The following is an 18,669-nucleotide window of genomic DNA, read 5'->3' on the forward strand; positions in this document are numbered from 1 at the left end:
TCTGTAGATACTTGACCGAATCCCTTCTTAGCTGTCTTTATTCTAGAAATAACAGCTTTGTACGCGAGAATAATTGCTGTGCTGTGTATGTACGCCAAATGCCTAGCGAGGATCTGTTGTCCACAAGCCGTCGTTCTACAGGCCAGATTGTCAAAGGTTTTTTGTTGAATGACTTGGCCCTAATCAAGTGAATAGACTAGACACAAGTAGTGCCACTAATACCTGGAGGATAACAAAGTCATTGAGGCAAGAAGCCATGATGTCAAGCGTGTTATATGTTTTCCCACTGCCACCCTCGACATCCGACGGATATACATGGCTAAACCCGAGGCAGCCAGAAACGCCACCGCGACTAGGCTCTGTCAACGTCCCACAAATATGCCCATAATATCGGAACAAAGAAATAACGTTCCGCATGCTAGCCTATATTTGCAGGTATTAGATAAACCCAACTGGCAAACAATCTGGGGAAGCATAAATAGATGATTGTTGCATATATAGGTATGTATCGAAAACCCCCAAATTGTGGGTTCCGGATGTAGATTATGGAAGAATTTCGATCCTCGTGGAACAATAGGACCAGCACTACGCAAAGCGTTATACGATGTCTACAGTACGCTATGCCCCGTCCAAGAATAAACAGAAACAATACCCCGGTATTTTTTGATATAACTTGAAAGGGTCGCTGCAGAGGACTTAAAGAGACATAAAAACCATCCGTCCCATTACCTGGGTTGAGGAAACACGCCCTGTCCGCGTGCTCCGTGTCCTTCGTGCATGCTATGGCCATAACATAGTCATTCATCCACACACTCCGATCACCCAAACCCAAAACGTCACATTTACGCGAAAGTAGAGGGACGAGAGTAAGCGAACACCTTCTTGCTGTTGGCAGCACGGTGGGGCAGGGGGAACTTGAGGTTCTTGGAGAGGAGCTGCTTGATGTAGGGGCGGCGGATGCTGTCGGCGTTCTCGATCTCAACAACCTTAAGGATCTGTAGGAACGTAGTTAGATCGCAGTATTCCTCGGCAGAAAGAGGATAGGAATCTCAACGTACGTGGATGGAGCCGAAGCGGGCACGGTGACGGGCAGCCATATCCTGGTAGAGAGCCTCAACAGCCTCGGTGCGGCTCATCTCACGGAACTCCTTGTACATGTTGTGGGTGCCGGAGCGGGAGTCGTAGCGGAGCCAGATACCGAAGTTCTTGACCTTGGTAGGGCGCTTCTCGCTGATCTATTGGAGAAAAAAGACAGGCGTCAGCCAACACTGCCAACTTGTCGCTTTATAACGGCCACACATACCACATTGATGCTGACGATCTCACCGTTGGCCTTCTTGACCTTGCGGAGCTGGGTCAGGAAGTACCAGAACCGGGACTTAGCGACAACAGTGTTGGGCGCAAAGATGCGCATGCGGTACAGCTTGGGCGTGGGGTTAGCCTCGGTGGGCAGGTGACGCCCAATGACCTGGTACTCGGTGAGACGCCCTATGGATCCCAGTCAGCCATGTTATCCTATCCGATGAGAACTGCCTCGTGCAATGGTTTCAGTCGTTGCGTATATTCCGTGCGAAACGTTGTTGACGGTTGTGCGAGCTGCCGATACTTCTGCGATTATTTCATGTGTGCGCCACGATATCGAAATTTTCGTCCTCCCATATCCGTCGCCCAAAGTTGAATAATCCACCCATCAATCTTGCTTCCAATCGAGTCCAATCCAATTTCAATCAAGACTTGTATGATCCGATGTTGCCGAGATAATATGATGCCGTAAAAAGTCGTTCAACGATCGCAGGGGGAACATCGCAAAAGCCGATCCACCATTGGGAAACAATATTGGAATTCTGGAAAATTTAACTCACCCATCTGGTAAATTCAGTCAGTAACAATTTCAATATGTCGATGAGCAGATCAAAAAGGTAGGGCTTACTTTGATTGTTGACGCTGTAGTGGTTAGTCGACGAGAGGTGTGCCGGCTGCTGGACTCGTCGCGGAAAGGAGGATTTTTGGAACAGTTGATTGTGAGCTAGGTTTAGCCCTGCTTAGGGCTAAGCGACCGTGTGGCTTGGTAACCCACCTTGCCTGTTTTGGAACACTAGCCACAGCCAAGGTGGCAGCAGTGATTAGATAACACGGATTCCCTGAGCGGCGCCGCAGTTTCCCCACCTTCGCCCGATCGCGTCCGCGGCTGGCTTCATGGACCTGGAACTCCTGTCAGTGACGCCGATTGTTGGTCTCCGTGGCTCGGACGTACGATCGCCGTGAATGCATGTCCGCTGTTGAACCTTTCCCCTCCTTCCCCGCGATCTAGACCTACACTCTTGCAGTCATCAACCATGTCCAACATCTTCGATGATTTCAAGGAAGGCCAGAAGATCGGCTCTGGCGCCCGCCTGGCGGCATCTCTCTCCCCCGTCGCGACTGCGGAGTACCCCGACCGTCTGAAGTCGTTCTACTACTTTTCTAACGCCGTACATGTTTCCGCCGACCTCCGCTACTCGCTCTTCCAAGCAAATGGCCTGAGGCTTCCCAAGCAAGAACAGAACTCGTGGGTCGATATCTTTACCGCTTATTGGAAAGCCGTGGGGGAGATAGTTCTATTCGACGACTCCCCCAGACATGCTAGTTGGGTAAAAGTGTTCGATGCGTGGAAGGATACGGCAAATCAATTGATTAGGGGCTACTCGACAGGCAGTCTGCAAGCTTGGACGGTGCCATGCTTGTACTCTGTCGGAAGATATTTGCGGGCCTTCGCCATGAAGGCCGATGCTGAGCTTTCTGCCCAAGACTCCGTCACTTTCGACGGTCGCTTTCAAGATGATGCGACGGATGCCAAGAATCCAAAGCTGGAGGAAGCTACACGGGTGCTCAACAGGATGTTTACTTTGTGTCTAAGTGACCGGTAAGCTATTTTCGGAAGTGTTGTGGACATACCATGCTAAGGTTGTTTAGGGCACCGATCGAGGAATCGCGAAAATGGGGCATCTACGACACTACAAACCTGCTGTTCAAGACATACTTCAAACTCAACACTGTTGGCCTCTCCAAGAACTTGCTGCGTGCCCTCAATGCCTCATCTGCCGATCTTCCCGGCTTAGACGCCTTTCCCAAGTCTCATATTGTCACCTTTGAGTACTACGTCGGTGTTATACACTTTCTGGATGAAAATTATGCCGAAGTATGTGCTTCTGTCACCTGTTTTGGGTTCTGTTGCTAATAGCTGGGTTTAATAGGCTGAAGAGCATCTGTCGTACGCATGGAGGATGTGCAACAAAGCTGCGACGAAGAATAGAGAGTCAGTAGTATACATGTCGTCTTCGTGCTATATTGCTGACTACTTCCAGGTTGATTCTCACCTACCTCGTTCCCTGCCATCTTGTCACCACACACACTTTGCCCAGCAAAAAGCTTCTTGCACCGTTCCCTCGTGTAGAGAAGCTCTTCCGTCCATTGTGCGACTGTATCAAAAAGGGAGACCTGGGCGGGTTTGATGCCGCGATGACAGCCGGGGAGGAAGAATTCGTCAAGAGGCGCATATACTTACCCCTGGAAAGGGGACGCGATATCGCTTTACGGAACCTCTTCCGCAAGGTCTTCATCGCCGGTGGATTTGACGAACCCAAGGAAGGACAGCCTCCCATTCGTCGCACGCGGGTTCCCGTTGCTGAGTTCGCAGCGGCGTTAAGGATCGGTACCCATGCCGATGATCGGTCCCGCGTAGACATTGATGAGGTTGAGTGTCTGCTGTCAAACCTTATCTATAAGGTGCGCAATAAGATGCCCGTAAACCATCGAAACACTAAGCTGACCAGAGTCGTAGGGATTGATGAAAGGCTACATTGCCCGTGAACGCGGCATGGTTGTATTGAGCAAAGGTGGCACTGCATTCCCTGGAACGGGGGTTTAGCACTACTATCAACCGTCATCGCATCTTCGGTGACGCCCTATCACACTTATCGAACAGTATCGGGTCACCAGTATACTATCGCCCGAAGGGCATTACCCGAGAGCCTTCAAGATCACGGCTATGGCAGGGACGTCTGCAGCGCTGGCCAGCCTGTATTACATGCGCTCCAACAGCCCTTCGAGCAGCTCCCGTGCAGCATGCATATCATAGATGACCGCTTACAGGACCCATACCTCCAACGGCGCTGGTACATGAACGGACGGTAGGCCCGCAGTTGTGCAAGTCGTACAGTAAGTGCTGGTGACATGCCTCTACTGCCTGGTTCAAGCTGAAAACGCTGTAATCTATACCATGATAGACCGATTATAAATACCACATGACCTCATGACAGATACAATCTCGCATTCTGTATAAATCCCCATAACAGACACATTACTATACAAACATCGCATCAAGCAATACATAGCATACACTACTAATCCATCCCAACACAACAATGCCATCCCCTCCCAATACATTATACCAAATAGAACAATCCGCCCAAACCAGCCGGGCTGCATATATCACTAACACGTCCCTTCACCCCTCGCCGCCTCCTCAAGATCATCCTATAGTAAACCACCCACATTAGCCCTCCGCACACACACCCTTTCACTTTGCAAAAGAGAAACCGGAACTCACCATATGATTACACATCGCCACAAACAAATCAAAAAACAACTTCCCCCCACGTTCCATCTCCATCTGCATCGTCCCACTCCGCTTAAACGTTCCCCGACTGCGTATGATCAGCGCCAGATAATGCGCCCGCAGCTTACTCTCCGTATCCGGCGTGTGCATGTACGCGTACCGCGCACTGCTCAGGATAATATGGCAGGGGATGTTGGAGTGGAGGCCTTGCTTTTTCAACGAGAGGCGTTTGAGATGCTCGAGGGAGTATTTCTCGGCTGCGCAGCTATATAGTACAGTTTCTTGTGTTAGTATGGGATGGGGGTTATTGATTGATAATTTGTCTGGGGAGGAAGGGGTTGGTTGACGTACTATACTGCGGTGTCGCGGAGGATTTCTGCTCCTACGGCTGGGTGGAAGATGATGGCGCTGGGGTCGGTGGTGTCTTTGGTATTAGTGGTAGTATTATTTCTGGTATTAGGAGTAGAGGATGAGGAGGAGGAGGTTGTTGTTTCCAAGTCCCATGTGTTGGTGGATTTGTCGTGGCGGAGACGGGGGTAGTAGTCGCCGCGGTAGAGGTATTCGAGGACGCAGGAGAAGATTTCGGGTTGTTCGTCGGGGAGGTCGATTGTTTTCATGGATTTGGTAGGGCTTGGTGAGGAGGAAGGGGAAGAAGAGGGGGAGGAAGAAGAGGAGGTGTCATTGTTGGGAGGATTGCAGAGGGCTGCGAAGTAGGGCGAGACGCAGAGGATGTCCTTGTGTGCGGCGAAGAGGCGTTTGGTTGGGCCGATGGTGAGAGTTATTACGCCGTGGGAGAGGGAGGAGTTGCTGTTTGGTAAAATTGGGGTCTTAGGGTTAGTGGGTGCTTTGGATTTTTACTGAGATGGGATAGGGAGAGAAGGGTTGTAAGAACCTTCCGTCTGGGGGTGTTTCGGGAGTGTGTCTGCTGCGATGGAGACGTCGTGATGCGACGACTGATTGTTCGCGAGATCGCGGTTTGGCCTTGCCGGCTCGGTATCTGGAGGAGAAGCTCTCTGGGTGGTGGGAATGTAGGCGTTTTGTGGAGAGGATTCTGGGGCTAGGGCGATGGAGGCCCTGCTGCTGCTGTGGTTGTTGCTGTTGGGATAGCATTGTGAGGGAAGGGATTTGGGGGGAGATGGGATGGAATAGTAGCTGGGGAGAAAGAAAATGACCCTGGAGATGGGAATCAGGGGTTCCTTGCGATTATAAAACTAGTGGTAGTACTGTAGGATACTCGGTGGTAGAGAAAGAGATGGTAAGAACTGGACAGATACATGTATGTTTGACCTCTCCTATTTGAAGTGCCTTCTTTGTCTCTGGAAAGGGGTTGCTGAACCACAAGCACAGGCCATCCTTTACTCCTCGCAGAGGAAGGGGAACGAGGGAAAAGTCTCCAGCCTTTTGATCTCCAGATCCTGGTCGAATTCGACGCATTATAGATCAACTCGACCAGGATGCATGTCCCTCTTTACGCAGGAGGGGACATGGAGAGGGGAAGAGCAGAGAACGCGTAACGGCAGGTACTGCTAGTAATGGACGCGTAAAGTGGTTTTTTGTGCATCGCCAAATGATCGCGCAGTCACGGGAGAGCCATTGGCCAATGATGGCTTCAAGGGGGGAGATTGGGAGGTGGAGACTTGGAGACGCCAGAGCGAATCAGCCCGGCATTCTTCGTTCCGTCCACACCCGCGATCGGCGCAGAGACTCGATGCATCCAAGTTTGTGGATGGCTATGGTTTGTATGGCCAGCGGGGACAGGGTTCTTCCTGGTCATTACTACTCGTTGACTAAACGCAAAAGCATGGCTCGTCGTGTCCAGTTGGTGCGGATGGGCGGAATCCACCATCCGTGACTCCTGGGTCCATCTAGGAATCATTTGTCTGTCATACCGTCGTACCGGTTGCATCAACAGCCGCTCCTTGAGAATACACACGACACCGTAAGACAGTTAAATTTCGCATGCAGGGACCCGCTTGCATCTCCTGAAGACAGCCTTTCACTGTGAGATGGTTAGTCTTGTCCTTTCTAGGCTGGAAGGCGTTTAACCTTCGAAGTTGATAGCTCAGATTCCTACCCCGCCGACACACTGGGCGATAAAACGCTGATAATATTATATCCTTTCAAACATAGTAACGAAACGTTGCGTTATGTACAACCATGTACAACCCAGGTCCTGAGCCTGCCCAACCCATGTACGCCCATACCATAACGCCTGCTTGCAAATTGTGTAACCGACGCCCATTGCGGTGTGGAGATGTGCCTGCACTTATGTCCGCTATATCTGCTGAACTGACCCTGTCGGTCCAACTAGAGGAATACCTTTCTCGCCTCCCGAGGGTGACTCTCACTCGGGCAGTAAGGGCACTTGAACCGGCTACCCTTGCACAACCGTTTGAGTGACTCCTCCGCGATAACATGCCCACAGGGCATCATCATGGGGGGATTTTCATCCGTAGTTTGCTCCTTTGATACGGGACATACAAAGATAGAATGGAAGAGATACGACGGGGGTAGCGGGATCTCGACCTATATGGCGCACCAGTCAGCTCACGAACCGTCAGGCATGTCCGCATCGACTTGACTTACCGGGAGCTCGTTCTCCGTGGTCCACTCGGTTCGTTTGGCTTTCATGATAGTCTGTAACTTCAACAGCGTCGGCAGCGCAATGGCACCGGCAGTAGCAGCAACATATAGGGGCGAATCTGCCGACAATCCGAGTAGCGAGCAAAACTCTCGCGTGAATGAGTGTGCCACATCGGACCATGCCGACGGGTTGTTGAAGATATGGTTGTACGGGGAGTCTCGCAGATTGGGGCAAAAGGCCATTGCACCCATGAGCTGCTGGACCTCGCGCAGATACCTGGGCAAGAATGTGTGGAATTCACGCCTGCCATATTCCAAAGCTGCCTGCCGCCCACCCGGACTGGGTCCTTGCTGATGTTGTCCGCCGTAGAAAAGCCAGACGAATTGCAGCCTGCACAATTCAAACTCAAGGTTACTACCCCTCGCCTCCAAAGCCTCCTTGTTCTCTCTGGACCACTGTATTGCCGGCAGCAGGTTATTATTTTCCTTCAGCTCATGAAGAATGTGGTACATAGTGTGGAACTGTTGCCGCACTTCGCCCGGCGGAACTTCGTCGAGATCTAAGAGCGAGGCCGCATTGTCTATAGCCCCTATATCTCCTTCCTGCTGTTTCTTCATCGCTTTCTTTTGTGCCATTTCGTTCAGGAACTCTGATGCAACGGAAAACTGTCCTTCTCGGAGAAGGTGCATGGCGATAGCTCTGTTGATAAGGTGTTCTTGGGAGGAAAGGACATCGTGTTCGGTGCTCGGCAAAGGCCGGTCTTTGAATAACTGCGACAGTGAAAGTAGTCAACATATGCCATTCACCATGGGAACCCGACGCGTGCTACCTTATCTAACGATTTGGAGTATTTGTTCAGACCACTGTGTGTTTCTTTAAGACTATCGTTGATAGAATCAAAAGATGATTTGACGGGATTCTGGAGCTTAGCCAGTGTAATGGATGCTTGACTGGGATCTGGGATTGTCCGCGTGATCAGTATAGTTCCAGGATCAAGGCCCGCGCAACGTCCGACGAGGCACACGCACCTGCAGCAATTGCATCTCGTGCCGACTGAAGCAAATCTATGGTAGACTGCACGTTCTTGATACCTTGACCGGCCTTGATCTTCTTGGAAAGCCGGTCGTGCTCTTTCTGCACCAGCTCCATGACGGGGCAGACGGGAAAGCGGTGTCCGACAGTTACCGCACCTTCACTAGGCAATCGTTGCAGCCATATGTAGGTGATTCTGATGGTTGTGCTGCTCACCGCAAGATCTGAAATAAGAATGTGAAGCTCAACAACGAAATTGTGAGGGAAATACTCGAATAGAATAGAGTCGCCTTCTTCTCCAGGTCATCGGAGCATATGGGCAGGTGAGGAGGAGAACGGAGCGGCAACCAGCCCAATTACGACATGAACCATCACGTGCAACTATCCGGGTGCCCCGCCCGCAGCCCGTTTGCAGTCAACTTTGCCCAATGACATGATCTAGATCACTTCAATGCAATCTATAACTGATTGCTGTCTACTGAACAAAGGTCATTCGTGAATCCTACTAGTATCCCTCTCAGACGCCAAGCATCAAACTGTCACTGAATCTCAAGAATGATTTGAAAATCAGACTCGCAATGAGTGCGGCCTCGGATTGCCAGTCACACTCTGGGATTGCTTTTCCCCTCACTAATGCAGTGAGATGCCGCCTTACGTTGCCAGCTCACAAGTAGCTAACCAACTAACGAGTTAACAAGAGAACCCGAGTCACTGAGCAAGTAGAGATCCGTGCCCTACCCGAACAGCCTGTATAAATGCCTCTGCTCCTTTTGTCAGAGACCATGCTGGAATCATACTGGACGCTTCCCACCCACTCAAGGCTTTCAGGCCCTCTTTGTCCTGCGACATCGGGTATTCGAAGCACACGCTCGCTAACCACGCTGTTCCGCTTCGTTTCTGGAGCCTTATCAGGTACCTGTCGTCTGCATTACCAAGGGCCATCGAGATAGGCACATCTCCGTACCTTCGGATCAAAAGCCAATATCAACTGCGAATATAGTGAGAGGCATTTAGAAGGGACCACAACAAACGTGTCTCTCCATACGCCTTATCTGTCAACATGGTGTCTCTCCTCTGAGGCCCTTGGTTTTGAACAGGCTTCCGGATGTGTGGCGAGGACGAGTGATTAGTCTAGGTAAGTCTCACTTTTTGTCGCGGTGAAGTAGCTCTGCCCGCGCCGAAGGATGCCTATTCACGACTGTTGTCTATCCTGGATGTCCACCACAGCATAGCACTCATTGTGTGTACGAATGCCTTGGTGCAGCAAAATGTACGGCTCGGTCAAAGATGCCAACTCAAAGGGCAATCACTTTTTCGTAGTTATCAAGTCATCCAACCAAGCTCGTTGTGTTCGGGAACATGACTGGGTCTAGTAGCCGTAGTTCCAAGGTGAGTATGGCAGAACATGGCTTAGACATCGACGGACTGCACCCGACTCGCTCAGGAACCCACATACACCACTTTTGACTCTATCAGCGGATATTGCCAGAATTATCAGACTTAGAAATTTGGATTACTCCTTTAAGTGTGTGACAGGGTGTCGGTAACTCCCTGGTGAAGCAGAATAGTCACTGTAGGATCATACAGGCAGCTTCTGACCAATCACAGCCAAACATGGAACCTCGCTTACGCTAGCTCACCCGGTGGGTCCCCGCCGCGGCACTATATAAGCTCAGCGCACCCGCCCTTCTTTTGGGCTTTTTCTTTCTTTCTTTCTCCATCCTGGTGCACGGGTTTTACACGTGTCAGTGAGGAGACATCCGAGACCGTGTTTTTGCTAGTTGAAAACTACCTAGTTTGACCGCTCTCCTTGGTCTTCGGATCGGGGAGGAATTTTTGAAAAAAAAAATGCCGTGTCTCCAAAATTTGGAGACGGTTTAAGAGCACGTAGACAGCGCTGCTGTTGCCCTTCTGTTAGTTCATTTGGGTAGTACTCGAGATTGGTCTTCTTTTCACTGCTGTTGTCTCCCTTGAGGAGGCCTGGAGAGAAGAGAGCCTAATCACCTGTGATAAAATCCTACATCCAGTAGACGATACGTTAGACACCCATGCTACCTGCTCCATGTGAATCCAATTGTTCGCCGCACATGCGCGACTCGGGCCGTGTCACTGGGTACTTGGGCTGACGGACGCGTCCAGTGTGTGCCCACTCGCCACGGCTTCTCCCATAGGGCTCTTGTGGCAGTGCTGAGGAACGATTGAGTTGTGGCTGAATGCACCTAGGCAGCTGCGTTTCATGCAGAATTGATTGGTCTAGATGTAGAGTAGTGTTCTAGAATGGTAACAGCGCTCTCACGCTTACCCTCAGGGATTGTAAGACTAACCAAATACCGTCGCGTTATTCTGTATATATCTTAATGGCATTGAGACACCTGCTAGTTTCGGATATACACTGTTTATTCCGTGGGGTCTGTTGGACCAAAGTGGCCCCAAAAAGTCAGGGCGATGATGGCTTAGCCGCTCACCGCTCCAGGTCTGGTGGGAATCCCTTGTGACGTCGCCAACTGAAGTCGCTGCACATGCCGGTAACAACAACCACCTCTCGGCCAGGCTTGTGCTTCTACTTTCTCCTTCAATGATTTGACATGACATGGACAGCCCTTAGCCCGGCTTGTCACATCCGTGCTTGACATTTTTAAAGCTCATAGCTCCTTCAACCTCGGATATGTTACGGTTCTTCTTCACCTCTGTACAATACGATAAGACCCCCGGAGGGTCAACGCTTCTGTCTCTTTCGCCTTTATTTGAGCACGGCCTCCTGATTTCCTCTTCTTCAGCTTTCTTAAACTCACGCGCACTCCCATAGTGGAAACACCATATATACAGCCCTTATGTGCTAAGGAATTGCCCGTCTTAACCATGCCACCTCCCGCAACGCAGACAGGTGGCCAAGCACCGCCTCCTACGTCGGCCCCCCGCGAGTTGGCAAAACACTCTATCAACACGAAAGATGTACCGTCTACACAGATCAGTGGTCCTGAGGGACAGTCGCCACAGCATGGCCACCAGAAACTCGTATTCACCGATCCAGTTGCCCTCAGATATCTCGAAGAGGATAAATCAGCAGTTGTGCTAGGTCGACGATTGACTTTGGAAGGATATGAGACTTTCATTGTTGAACAATGGGCCTGCACGCGCATACACCCTACCTTCATAATAACCACCTATACTGGGGATCCTTCGCACAAGGTTGTGGTGGGGGTGCTGAGCGTCCCCACAGACGAGTCTACGTGGTCGCCCCGTATGAAGATGTATTTCGGCGCAGTCACGCAATGCCAAGCGCGGAAAAAGGAAACGCCATTGGGAACACTTATGGTTACCGATCTGAACGTGTTCCCATTGGCACTGACTCTCATTCCGGTACCCGACGGTGATGTTCTAAAACACAAGGATGATTTCATCGTGAATGAAAACCTGAAACGGTTGGGCTGTTCAGGCCGCTCTGGTTTAAAGCTACAGCCACCCTCGCCCGCCACCGAGGGGAAGTTCCATCACCTTTACCGGACGAGCGAGAAGGTGCCTCTATATACTGCCGTCATAGAGCTTGTGAAGCAATGTCAGATCGCCCTGATGATGTTTGGCAATCTTGCCCCAGAGTACGTTGATGGACTGCTGTGCGATGTCACAGAAGCGGCCATAAATGATTGGTGGACCGAGACGGGTATGGATCTATACAACATTGAACCGAGTGATTCTATGTTGGGCCCTATCTCAGTAGCCGCCCTGCTGGGTACTCTCATGGGGGCGCGAAACCGGCTACATGCCTTCGGCGCTCCGGTTGGGAAGGATGCGTTTGATATTGATAACCTAAAGAAAGGCATTGGAAGCTTTCAAAAATCACAGAAGCTGAAACGTACCCGAAGGTTAGATCGACAGACCTTGGATCGCCTGCACCGGGTGACAGCAAAAGCTGCGAATGCAGAAGGCTGGACCGATGCCGTAAAATCAACCATGGCAGAACTAAGCGGACACGGGGGAGAGATGGTTATGGGAATGGTCCGCGGCCGCGAAAAAGGCGGGATAGCTGATATCGAGACCCTCGATATTGACAACTTCGCACACCTGGTCACCGGTGAACGAGCCAAATGGCTGTGGCGGGGAAAGCCGCGGAAGGGCGGAATTGACGACGGTTTTTCTGGCAGTGCACAGAGTGCAGATATGGTATTCACTACAGACGATCAGGGTGGCCATATTTGGACAAGTCGAAAACGATCTTCGCACGAAGATTTAGTGGCGGACCGCGCGCTGCAAAGCTCAGAACGTCCATCGAGGCCGCCAGAATCAGCATCGTCCTTAGATGAGAAAGACCAGAATCTAGGCCGGTTAGTTCGAAAAGGTGTGAGCGGGAAAGTGTCAGATGCGCGGGCGGGGTTTGGCCGGTTCAAGGATGCAGTAGGCCTCCGGTCCCATCCGCAGAAGCATTCGAGGGATGACATAGACCTTGGCGGTGACCCTGCTCATTTGCCTCCCATTGATAGCGACACGGAGGTGTCTCAGTCGAAGAGATCCGATGGTGCTCCAGTCGGATCCGTGGACGTGCAGGGCCTTGAAGGCCAGGCCCCGAAGGATGACTTGCAGGTTGAGTCTCCTCCAAGGACAATATTACCGCAATCACCCAAATCAAGAGCGCCAGCCATAACCGTAGAAACGGTTCCATCCCAGGCTGATTCAGAGTCGTCGCGTAAGGTGTCAGTACCCAGAGCAGATGACGAAGCGCAGGACCTTGAGCGCTGGAGGACACGCTCCACCGACATTACCGTCGACCCTCGGGAGCAGACGTCTGAAGTTGGTATTATGCTCCTGCGTCGACCGCAAAGCTGTACCGAACTGAATATGGAGAGGGACTCCAGTCGTCTTGATAACTACTGGCCCCGCCATCTGTCCTTCAGCACTGTCGAAGAGGTCGTGCTGGGATGGAATGACTTGGGAGGTGAGGCTTTCAAAGAGAAGCCCGATACCCTTCTGGAAGAGGCCATCATGCAAGAAGACATTCTAGCCTCAGATGCACGAATCTTCAGCTCACGTATCCAAGAGCTTAGTGAGCATACTGTACCTTGGGTTGAACAGCAAGTATCTTCTGTGGATGACCTCAGTCGGTGCTTACACGAGAGTCACGAAAAGGTCAACGCCGCCTACCTGGAACGGCTGTCGACATTTGAACAGATGAGAGCTAAATCGAGCGACCTGTTGACGGAAGAGCACAGCCAGCTCACCGATTACATGAGGAGGGTTGAACTAATGGGCGCGAAGCTGGACTACGAGCTCCATGTTCTAGATTCCCGTGTCGAGGATGTCGAAACCAACCTCGACGAGTTCGAACGGCATGTAAATGCCATCGAAAACAGGGTCAAGCTGCTGATACGGGGCGAGCACGAAAAGCAGGACAGTTCCTGGTTCTCCTGGTTGGGGAGAATTACCGGATGCTCAACACAGTGACTGCGAATTCTCTTTTCCTAGAAGGAAGCCTTGTAGACATATATCATTTCTAATGTACATAATTTCCGAGATAGACTTGCGCAGTTCGCGTTGACCGTGCAATGCCAAAGACCCAGCCTTCGCTAACAGCAAACCCCCATCCCAGAACCAAACAACCCTGTATATCCATGTCCGAGCGGAAGTCATCCATCCCAACTAGCATAAAACCCAGGCCTTCCGCTCCTGTTCAGTCATGCCATAAGAGAGACCAAAGGAAAACAAGCCATCCAGAAGAGCAAGCATGACAAATCTGAAAACCCGAATAGATTATACACGATTTATGAAAGAACACCAAAAGATCCAATTAGATGAACAATCGTTTCGTTGACCTCGCACTTTACATGCCGAAACCACCCATGCCGCCCTTCTGGTTCGCCTCACCCTGCATCTTCTCGCTGACCTTCATGTTGACTTCGAAGAACTTGCCGACACAGCGGTCAATGCAGACGGACTCGCCCTTGTTAAGGTCGCCTTCGCGGTAGTCGTTGGGAATGCACTTCTTGATGCAGGACTCGGTGAGACTGGTGGTCATGATTGGGTCAGTCAAGTATATAAGGTGTCGGGGAGCAGGTGTGGTGTTGGGAAGGGGAAGATGATTATGGGTTTGAAAGCAATTGGATATAATGACTGAAGCTTACCGGCTGAACATGTCGGTGACCATCTCAACTTCCGTCTCAGCCGCAGCAATCTTCTGTTCCGAGGAAAGCTTGGGGGCGCCGCCGAAGAGGAAAGACATGATGACGATGTGTAGTGTGAGGGTGGTGTTGTTTTAGCTGAGGTTAGTCAATTAGTAGCTGGTTTCAATATAAGACGGGCAATTCCAGGAGTAATTCGGTCACTCACAAGTGATAACAGAGTTGATCAATGAGTGTTAGAAGGAGTATGATGTGAATGCGCTGAATTGAGCTGCCGGAGCAGACCTGAAGTTGCCGGGATTCGAAGCTGGCCCTGCCGCTGCCGCTCCTCACCGCCTTAGGAATTTTCGCCGGATTTGCAAACGCGTATTTCCCGCACAACTTGGCTCTGTTTCTTTTTCTCTTCTCCCTTCCTTTTCTCAATATGTGAGCACGTAGTAGTTCTCTTCTCACTCTCAATGCAACCAATTCGCCCGTTGAGGGCGTCGTCGTTGCGGGTTGGAGGTCTTCTGTCTAGGTAAGCAGTTTTATGTTTTTGCTGTGTTTTTCCCAATGGATCCTCTTTATCCTGCAACTTGCATGATGAGACATACCCTTCCAATTACAGAACCGCTGCATTGAAGCTTGGGGGTTTATCTTCCAAGTTATGAGTAACAAGGAAGCTTTATGTCTTCTGATTTATCTTGTCTCTGCTATTATATTGTATGGCTTGTGTCTGTTAGACAGTTTGCTAACGGCATGTTCAGGACAGGACTTCCGATTTCCCGTACATCGCAGGCTTTCCAGACTTCTGGCAGGCTTGCTCGAGTAATACAGCACACTCATGCACCTCTGGTACAAACAAGGCAGAACAGCGTCGATGCGTATCCTGAGAAGGCGTTCAAGAGGCGTGTGCAACTGATCGAAGAGGCTGTTGCTGAGCCGTATCCCCGGCTCGCGTCAAACAAGAACACGGTGAGCTGTGCGGAATTTCGTGGCCGCTACAGCCATCTAGCAGATAATGAAATAGTAGAGGATGATACAGTTGTTATTAATGGTAGGTCCTAGTTTCTAGCCTAGCTGGCTTCTACCATGTCGTCTCGTACTTAAATCAGTAGGTAGGGTACGTACCTTAAGACTTGTTGGAGGCAATCTGATATTCTTCGACTTGCTTCATGATGGCCATAAAATTCAAGTTATGTGCAATCGTCGTCGATTGAAGGATATCCCTCCGGCGACCTTCAAGCAGTTCTACCGGATGCTTCGGCGTGGCGATGCCTTCTGTATGTTTCACCAACCGTCCTTAGTATCCTGCTTAGACTGAACGATATCCTATAGCCGTAACGGGTAATCCTCACCGGACTGAACGAGGCGAGCTCACGCTTCTGGCGACTGAATTGCCGCAGCTGCTGTCGCCCTGTCTGCATGATATTCCGGTTGATGCCCAGGGGCAGGAGAAGTCGCCGTATCCCCGACATGTTCAGTTCCTTGCGGACCCGGAGACAGTAAATGTCATCAGAGCTAGATCGGCAGTTGTCCAGTATCTTCGCCAGTTCTTTGTCGATCGGTCTTTTATGGAGGTTAATACGCCTATTATCGAAGCGGTTGCTGGCGGTGCAATTGCTCGTCCATTTCATACTACAGCCACCGAGTTTCCAGATCGTCAATTGTCGTTACGGATTGCGCCGGAACTCTGGTTGAAGAGATTGGTGGTAGGAGGGTTTGACCGGGTCTTCGAGATTGGACCTTCGTTCCGCAATGAAGGTATTAGTCGTCAGTCGATGTGCTTGAACGAACCACTGACAAGCTGCAACAGGCCTCGACAAAACCCACAATCCCGAGTTCACCACTTGCGAGTTCTACCACGCCTACGCCAACCTGGAGGATCTCATGACCACAACCGAGCAGCTACTTTCGGGCCTAGCTGAACACCTTACTGCTTTCCACAAATCGTCCCCCTTCAAGAAGCCTAATCAGGAACTCACGCCTCTCCCGTTCTCCCATCTCAATTTCTCTGCGCCCTTCCGCCGGCTCGACTTCATCACCTCTATTGAGCAGAGCATCGAGCAGAAACTGCCTGACCTCACGTCTCCGGATGCTCTAGACCAGGTGAAGGCGATCTTCCGTGACCGCAACCACGCACTTCCCGACAAAGTGACACTCCCCCGGCTGCTGGACGAGCTCTGCAGCATCTACGTCGAACCCCAGTGCATCGACCCGACCTTCATCGTCAACCCGCCCGAGTGCTTGTCCCCGCTGTCGAAGTCCTTCATCCACCCCACCACCAACCAGCGCGTCGCCGCCCGCGGAGAGCTTTTCATCGAGGGCCGCGAAGTCGTGAACACATACGAGGAGGAAAACTCGCCGTTCGAGCAGCGCCGCAAGTTCGAAGACCAGGTCCGGTACAGCAAGCAGGCGGATGAGGCAGAAGAGATCGATGAGAGCTACCTGAAGGCGCTGGAATGGGGTCTCCCTCCGACTGGCGGCTGGGGGTGCGGTATCGACCGTCTCTGCATGTTGTTTACTGGAATAACGAGAATCGGGGACATTCTGCCTTTTGGCAACTTGCGCAAAGTGACCACCCGTGCGGATGCAGCGGCTGAAGGTCAGGCTGCTGAAGGAAAGGAGATCTAGACAGCGCTCAGTGAATGGGAGACACGATGACGCGTCTTGCGGCGGCACTCTCATTGGTCCGTTGCAGGCGAGTGGATTTTCGCGACTCTTGCAAGATCTCGCCATGAGTGTCGCTCGACGTTCACAGTCTTGCTAGACTGCTGCGCTGCTCGACTGCTGAACTGGAAACTAAATGGAGTCAGAAAGGCTCCAACTGCAGCTATGCAGCAAGCTGCCTGTACATTACATGAACCTTATGTTATAGTAACCACACAATCCACCTCTTCATTGTACATACCCACAATCCAGATATCACAACTCTCAACTGAATCCAACACCCACCCACCACTTAACATTCTATCAATCAATTCCATTCAGCCGGCCGATGCCATCCGATAAGAAGCGCTGATAAGCACAATTGACCGGCGCGGGCCGAGGCCCTCCATCATCCCACCTGCAATCTTTTCCCCTCATTATCTCCTCTTTCCACCCACACTCAACAACACCCACAACACCAACACAAACACCACCACCACAATGGCTCTCGACGACATACCCGTAGCGCAAGCCGTCACGGTCACCCTGCAAGACTTAATCGACGGTACGTGGCCCACTCCTACCCAAAACAACCAAACCCACATCCATCTCACTAACCCTCCACAAAAACAGGAACCATCCCCCCCTCAACCCTAACAGAAGCCTTCGGCCCCTCCTCCCTAGGCATAATCCTGGTCAAGAACCTCCCGCCAACATTCCCCCACCTACGCGCGCAAGTCCTCTCCAACGCCTCATACCTCGCCTCGCTGCCCCCCTCCACGCTGGACTCCCTCACCTGCGCCTCCGCAAAATACCTCATCGGCTGGTCCCTAGGCAAAGAAACCCTCCGCGACGGACACTACGACACCCACAAGGGCTCCTACTACCTGAACTGCGCGTTCTACAATGACCCGTCCCTGCAAGGCGCGCCCTCCATCGACGCAGAATTCCCCGAATACACCTGCCCCAATATCTGGCCGAGCGAGACGGATCTCCCCACCTTCCGGAGCAGCTTCGAGCAGCTCTGCACACTGATTATTGACACGGCGGCGTTGGTGGCGCGCGCGTGTGATCGCTTCGCCTTGGAAAGTGTCGATGGGTATAAGCCTGGGTATTTGGAGAAGGTCATGAGAGGGAGTTTTACGACGAAGGCGAGGTTGTTGCATTATTTTCCTACTGAAGGTTCTAGTTCTTCTTCTCCGGAGGGAGGGAAAAAGGAAGAAGTGGGTGAGGGTAATGATGATGACGACTGGTGCGCAACGCACCTCGACCACGGATGTCTAACGGGTCTGACGTCCGCAATGTTCGTCGATGAGGAGGCGCATGATCCCTCCTCCTCCACTTTGGAAGATAAATCCTCCCCCTTGCCGGAACTCACGACCTCGCCGGATCCTAAGGCTGGGTTGTATATCCGTTCCAGGACGGGCCAGGTCGTCAAGGTCAATATACCCAAGGATTGTCTTGCGTTTCAGACGGGTGAGGCGCTGCAGCTTATTACGAGGGGGCAGTTCCGTGCTGTACCGCACTTCGTGAAGGGAGCGAGGGGGGTCGGGAAGGTGGCGAGGAATACGTTGGCGGTGTTTACGCAGCCGAATTTGGAGGAGGAAGTACAAGATGGGGTTACATTTGGGGATTTTGCTAGGGGCGTGGTGGAGAAGACGTCGAAGTAGGATGCCATGTCATTATTTGATGAATGTGGGGTGTGTAGTTTGTTTGTA

At 51.5% G+C, this 18,669-nt stretch overlaps 8 protein-coding genes across 8 annotated transcripts; 4 read left to right on the forward strand and 4 right to left on the reverse strand.

Moving 5' to 3' along the window:
- Positions 1 to 503: 503 nt before the first annotated feature.
- On the reverse strand, positions 504 to 1,975 carry BO87DRAFT_414011 (60S ribosomal protein eL20). Its single transcript, XM_025626605.1, has 5 exons — positions 1,931 to 1,975; positions 1,863 to 1,866; positions 1,304 to 1,488; positions 1,059 to 1,235; positions 504 to 995 (listed from the first exon to the last, which is right to left on the reverse strand). Exons 2-5 carry the CDS (start codon positions 1,864 to 1,866, stop codon positions 843 to 845), a joined length of 519 nt encoding a protein of 172 aa, XP_025482130.1. The 5' UTR covers positions 1,931 to 1,975; the 3' UTR covers positions 504 to 842.
- Positions 1,976 to 2,229: 254 nt separating this feature from the next.
- Positions 2,230 to 4,309, forward strand: csn12. Its single transcript, XM_025622764.1, has 5 exons — positions 2,230 to 2,902; positions 2,953 to 3,178; positions 3,234 to 3,295; positions 3,345 to 3,765; positions 3,821 to 4,309. Exons 1-5 carry the CDS (start codon positions 2,337 to 2,339, stop codon positions 3,905 to 3,907), a joined length of 1,362 nt encoding a protein of 453 aa, XP_025482131.1. The 5' UTR covers positions 2,230 to 2,336; the 3' UTR covers positions 3,908 to 4,309.
- Positions 4,310 to 4,329: 20 nt separating this feature from the next.
- BO87DRAFT_456990 (BTB/POZ domain-containing protein) lies at positions 4,330 to 5,930 on the reverse strand. The gene is made up of 4 exons (XM_025628768.1): positions 5,490 to 5,930; positions 4,949 to 5,404; positions 4,589 to 4,862; positions 4,330 to 4,515 (listed from the first exon to the last, which is right to left on the reverse strand). Exons 1-4 carry the CDS (start codon positions 5,705 to 5,707, stop codon positions 4,474 to 4,476), a joined length of 990 nt encoding a protein of 329 aa, XP_025482132.1. The 5' UTR covers positions 5,708 to 5,930; the 3' UTR covers positions 4,330 to 4,473.
- A 596-nt stretch (positions 5,931 to 6,526) lies between these two features.
- Positions 6,527 to 8,525, reverse strand: BO87DRAFT_404940 (ubiquitin-protein ligase RMD5). Its single transcript, XM_025625906.1, has 5 exons — positions 8,210 to 8,525; positions 8,011 to 8,138; positions 7,184 to 7,951; positions 6,644 to 7,123; positions 6,527 to 6,596 (listed from the first exon to the last, which is right to left on the reverse strand). Exons 1-4 carry the CDS (start codon positions 8,328 to 8,330, stop codon positions 6,905 to 6,907), a joined length of 1,236 nt encoding a protein of 411 aa, XP_025482133.1. The 5' UTR covers positions 8,331 to 8,525; the 3' UTR covers positions 6,527 to 6,596; positions 6,644 to 6,904.
- A 2,413-nt stretch (positions 8,526 to 10,938) lies between these two features.
- On the forward strand, positions 10,939 to 13,837 carry BO87DRAFT_227859 (putative Sin3 complex subunit (Stb2)). The gene has a single exon (XM_025618737.1). The coding sequence runs from the start codon at positions 11,073 to 11,075 to the stop codon at positions 13,647 to 13,649; it is 2,577 nt and encodes an 858-aa protein (XP_025482134.1). The 5' UTR covers positions 10,939 to 11,072; the 3' UTR covers positions 13,650 to 13,837.
- BO87DRAFT_374342 (Tim10/DDP family zinc finger protein) lies at positions 13,648 to 14,587 on the reverse strand. The gene is made up of 3 exons (XM_025622765.1): positions 14,532 to 14,587; positions 14,327 to 14,461; positions 13,648 to 14,209 (listed from the first exon to the last, which is right to left on the reverse strand). The coding sequence occupies exons 2-3, from the start codon at positions 14,422 to 14,424 to the stop codon at positions 14,026 to 14,028; spliced, it is 282 nt and encodes a 93-aa protein (XP_025482135.1). The 5' UTR covers positions 14,425 to 14,461; positions 14,532 to 14,587; the 3' UTR covers positions 13,648 to 14,025.
- A 155-nt stretch (positions 14,588 to 14,742) lies between these two features.
- Positions 14,743 to 17,383, forward strand: BO87DRAFT_374343 (putative lysyl-tRNA synthetase). Its single transcript, XM_025622766.1, has 5 exons — positions 14,743 to 14,840; positions 15,070 to 15,359; positions 15,421 to 15,585; positions 15,641 to 16,066; positions 16,119 to 17,383. Exons 1-5 carry the CDS (start codon positions 14,782 to 14,784, stop codon positions 16,934 to 16,936), a joined length of 1,758 nt encoding a protein of 585 aa, XP_025482136.1. The 5' UTR covers positions 14,743 to 14,781; the 3' UTR covers positions 16,937 to 17,383.
- Positions 17,195 to 18,664, forward strand: BO87DRAFT_227864 (uncharacterized protein). Its single transcript, XM_025618738.1, has 2 exons — positions 17,195 to 17,516; positions 17,585 to 18,664. Exons 1-2 carry the CDS (start codon positions 17,453 to 17,455, stop codon positions 18,619 to 18,621), a joined length of 1,101 nt encoding a protein of 366 aa, XP_025482137.1. The 5' UTR covers positions 17,195 to 17,452; the 3' UTR covers positions 18,622 to 18,664.
- The last annotated feature ends 5 nt before the right edge of the window (positions 18,665 to 18,669 follow it).

Source organism: Aspergillus neoniger (genome assembly GCF_003184625.1).
Source record: "Aspergillus neoniger CBS 115656 unplaced genomic scaffold BO87scaffold_8, whole genome shotgun sequence".
Classification (NCBI taxonomy): domain Eukaryota; kingdom Fungi; phylum Ascomycota; class Eurotiomycetes; order Eurotiales; family Aspergillaceae; genus Aspergillus; species Aspergillus neoniger.

Bases quoted from the DNA above. Each gene is read 5' to 3' on its own strand.
- BO87DRAFT_414011 (XM_025626605.1), bottom strand. The intron at 1,236-1,303 runs GTATGTGTGGCC...TTTCTCCAATAG, and splicing joins AGATCGTCAGCATCAATGTG to ATCAGCGAGAAGCGCCCTAC. The intron at 996-1,058 runs GTACGTTGAGAT...ACGTTCCTACAG, and splicing joins CCCGCTTCGGCTCCATCCAC to ATCCTTAAGGTTGTTGAGAT.
- csn12 (XM_025622764.1), top strand. From the start codon at position 2,337: ATGTCCAACATCTTCGATGATTTCAAGGAAGGCCAGAAGATCGGCTCT. The intron at 3,179-3,233 runs GTATGTGCTTCT...TGGGTTTAATAG, and splicing joins TGGATGAAAATTATGCCGAA to GCTGAAGAGCATCTGTCGTA. The intron at 3,296-3,344 runs GTCAGTAGTATA...GACTACTTCCAG, and splicing joins GCTGCGACGAAGAATAGAGA to GTTGATTCTCACCTACCTCG.
- BO87DRAFT_456990 (XM_025628768.1), bottom strand. From the start codon at position 5,707: ATGCTATCCCAACAGCAACAACCACAGCAGCAGCAGGGCCTCCATCGC. The intron at 4,863-4,948 runs GTACGTCAACCA...TGTACTATATAG, and splicing joins CTCCGCGACACCGCAGTATA to CTGCGCAGCCGAGAAATACT. The intron at 4,516-4,588 runs GTGAGTTCCGGT...GGTTTACTATAG, and splicing joins TGGCGATGTGTAATCATATG to GATGATCTTGAGGAGGCGGC.
- BO87DRAFT_404940 (XM_025625906.1), bottom strand. From the start codon at position 8,330: ATGGAGCTGGTGCAGAAAGAGCACGACCGGCTTTCCAAGAAGATCAAG. The intron at 8,139-8,209 runs GTGCGTGTGCCT...GGACAATCCCAG, and splicing joins ACGAGATGCAATTGCTGCAG to ATCCCAGTCAAGCATCCATT. The intron at 7,124-7,183 runs GTAAGTCAAGTC...TGCGCCATATAG, and splicing joins CCACGGAGAACGAGCTCCCG to GTCGAGATCCCGCTACCCCC.
- BO87DRAFT_227859 (XM_025618737.1), top strand. From the start codon at position 11,073: ATGCCACCTCCCGCAACGCAGACAGGTGGCCAAGCACCGCCTCCTACG.
- BO87DRAFT_374342 (XM_025622765.1), bottom strand. From the start codon at position 14,424: ATGTCTTTCCTCTTCGGCGGCGCCCCCAAGCTTTCCTCGGAACAGAAG. The intron at 14,210-14,326 runs GTAAGCTTCAGT...CATGACCACCAG, and splicing joins GTCACCGACATGTTCAGCCG to TCTCACCGAGTCCTGCATCA.
- BO87DRAFT_374343 (XM_025622766.1), top strand. From the start codon at position 14,782: ATGCAACCAATTCGCCCGTTGAGGGCGTCGTCGTTGCGGGTTGGAGGT. The intron at 14,841-15,069 runs GTAAGCAGTTTT...CGGCATGTTCAG, and splicing joins GTTGGAGGTCTTCTGTCTAG to GACAGGACTTCCGATTTCCC. The intron at 15,360-15,420 runs GTAGGTCCTAGT...TTAAATCAGTAG, and splicing joins TGATACAGTTGTTATTAATG to GTAGGGTACGTACCTTAAGA.
- BO87DRAFT_227864 (XM_025618738.1), top strand. From the start codon at position 17,453: ATGGCTCTCGACGACATACCCGTAGCGCAAGCCGTCACGGTCACCCTG. The intron at 17,517-17,584 runs GTACGTGGCCCA...CCACAAAAACAG, and splicing joins CCTGCAAGACTTAATCGACG to GAACCATCCCCCCCTCAACC.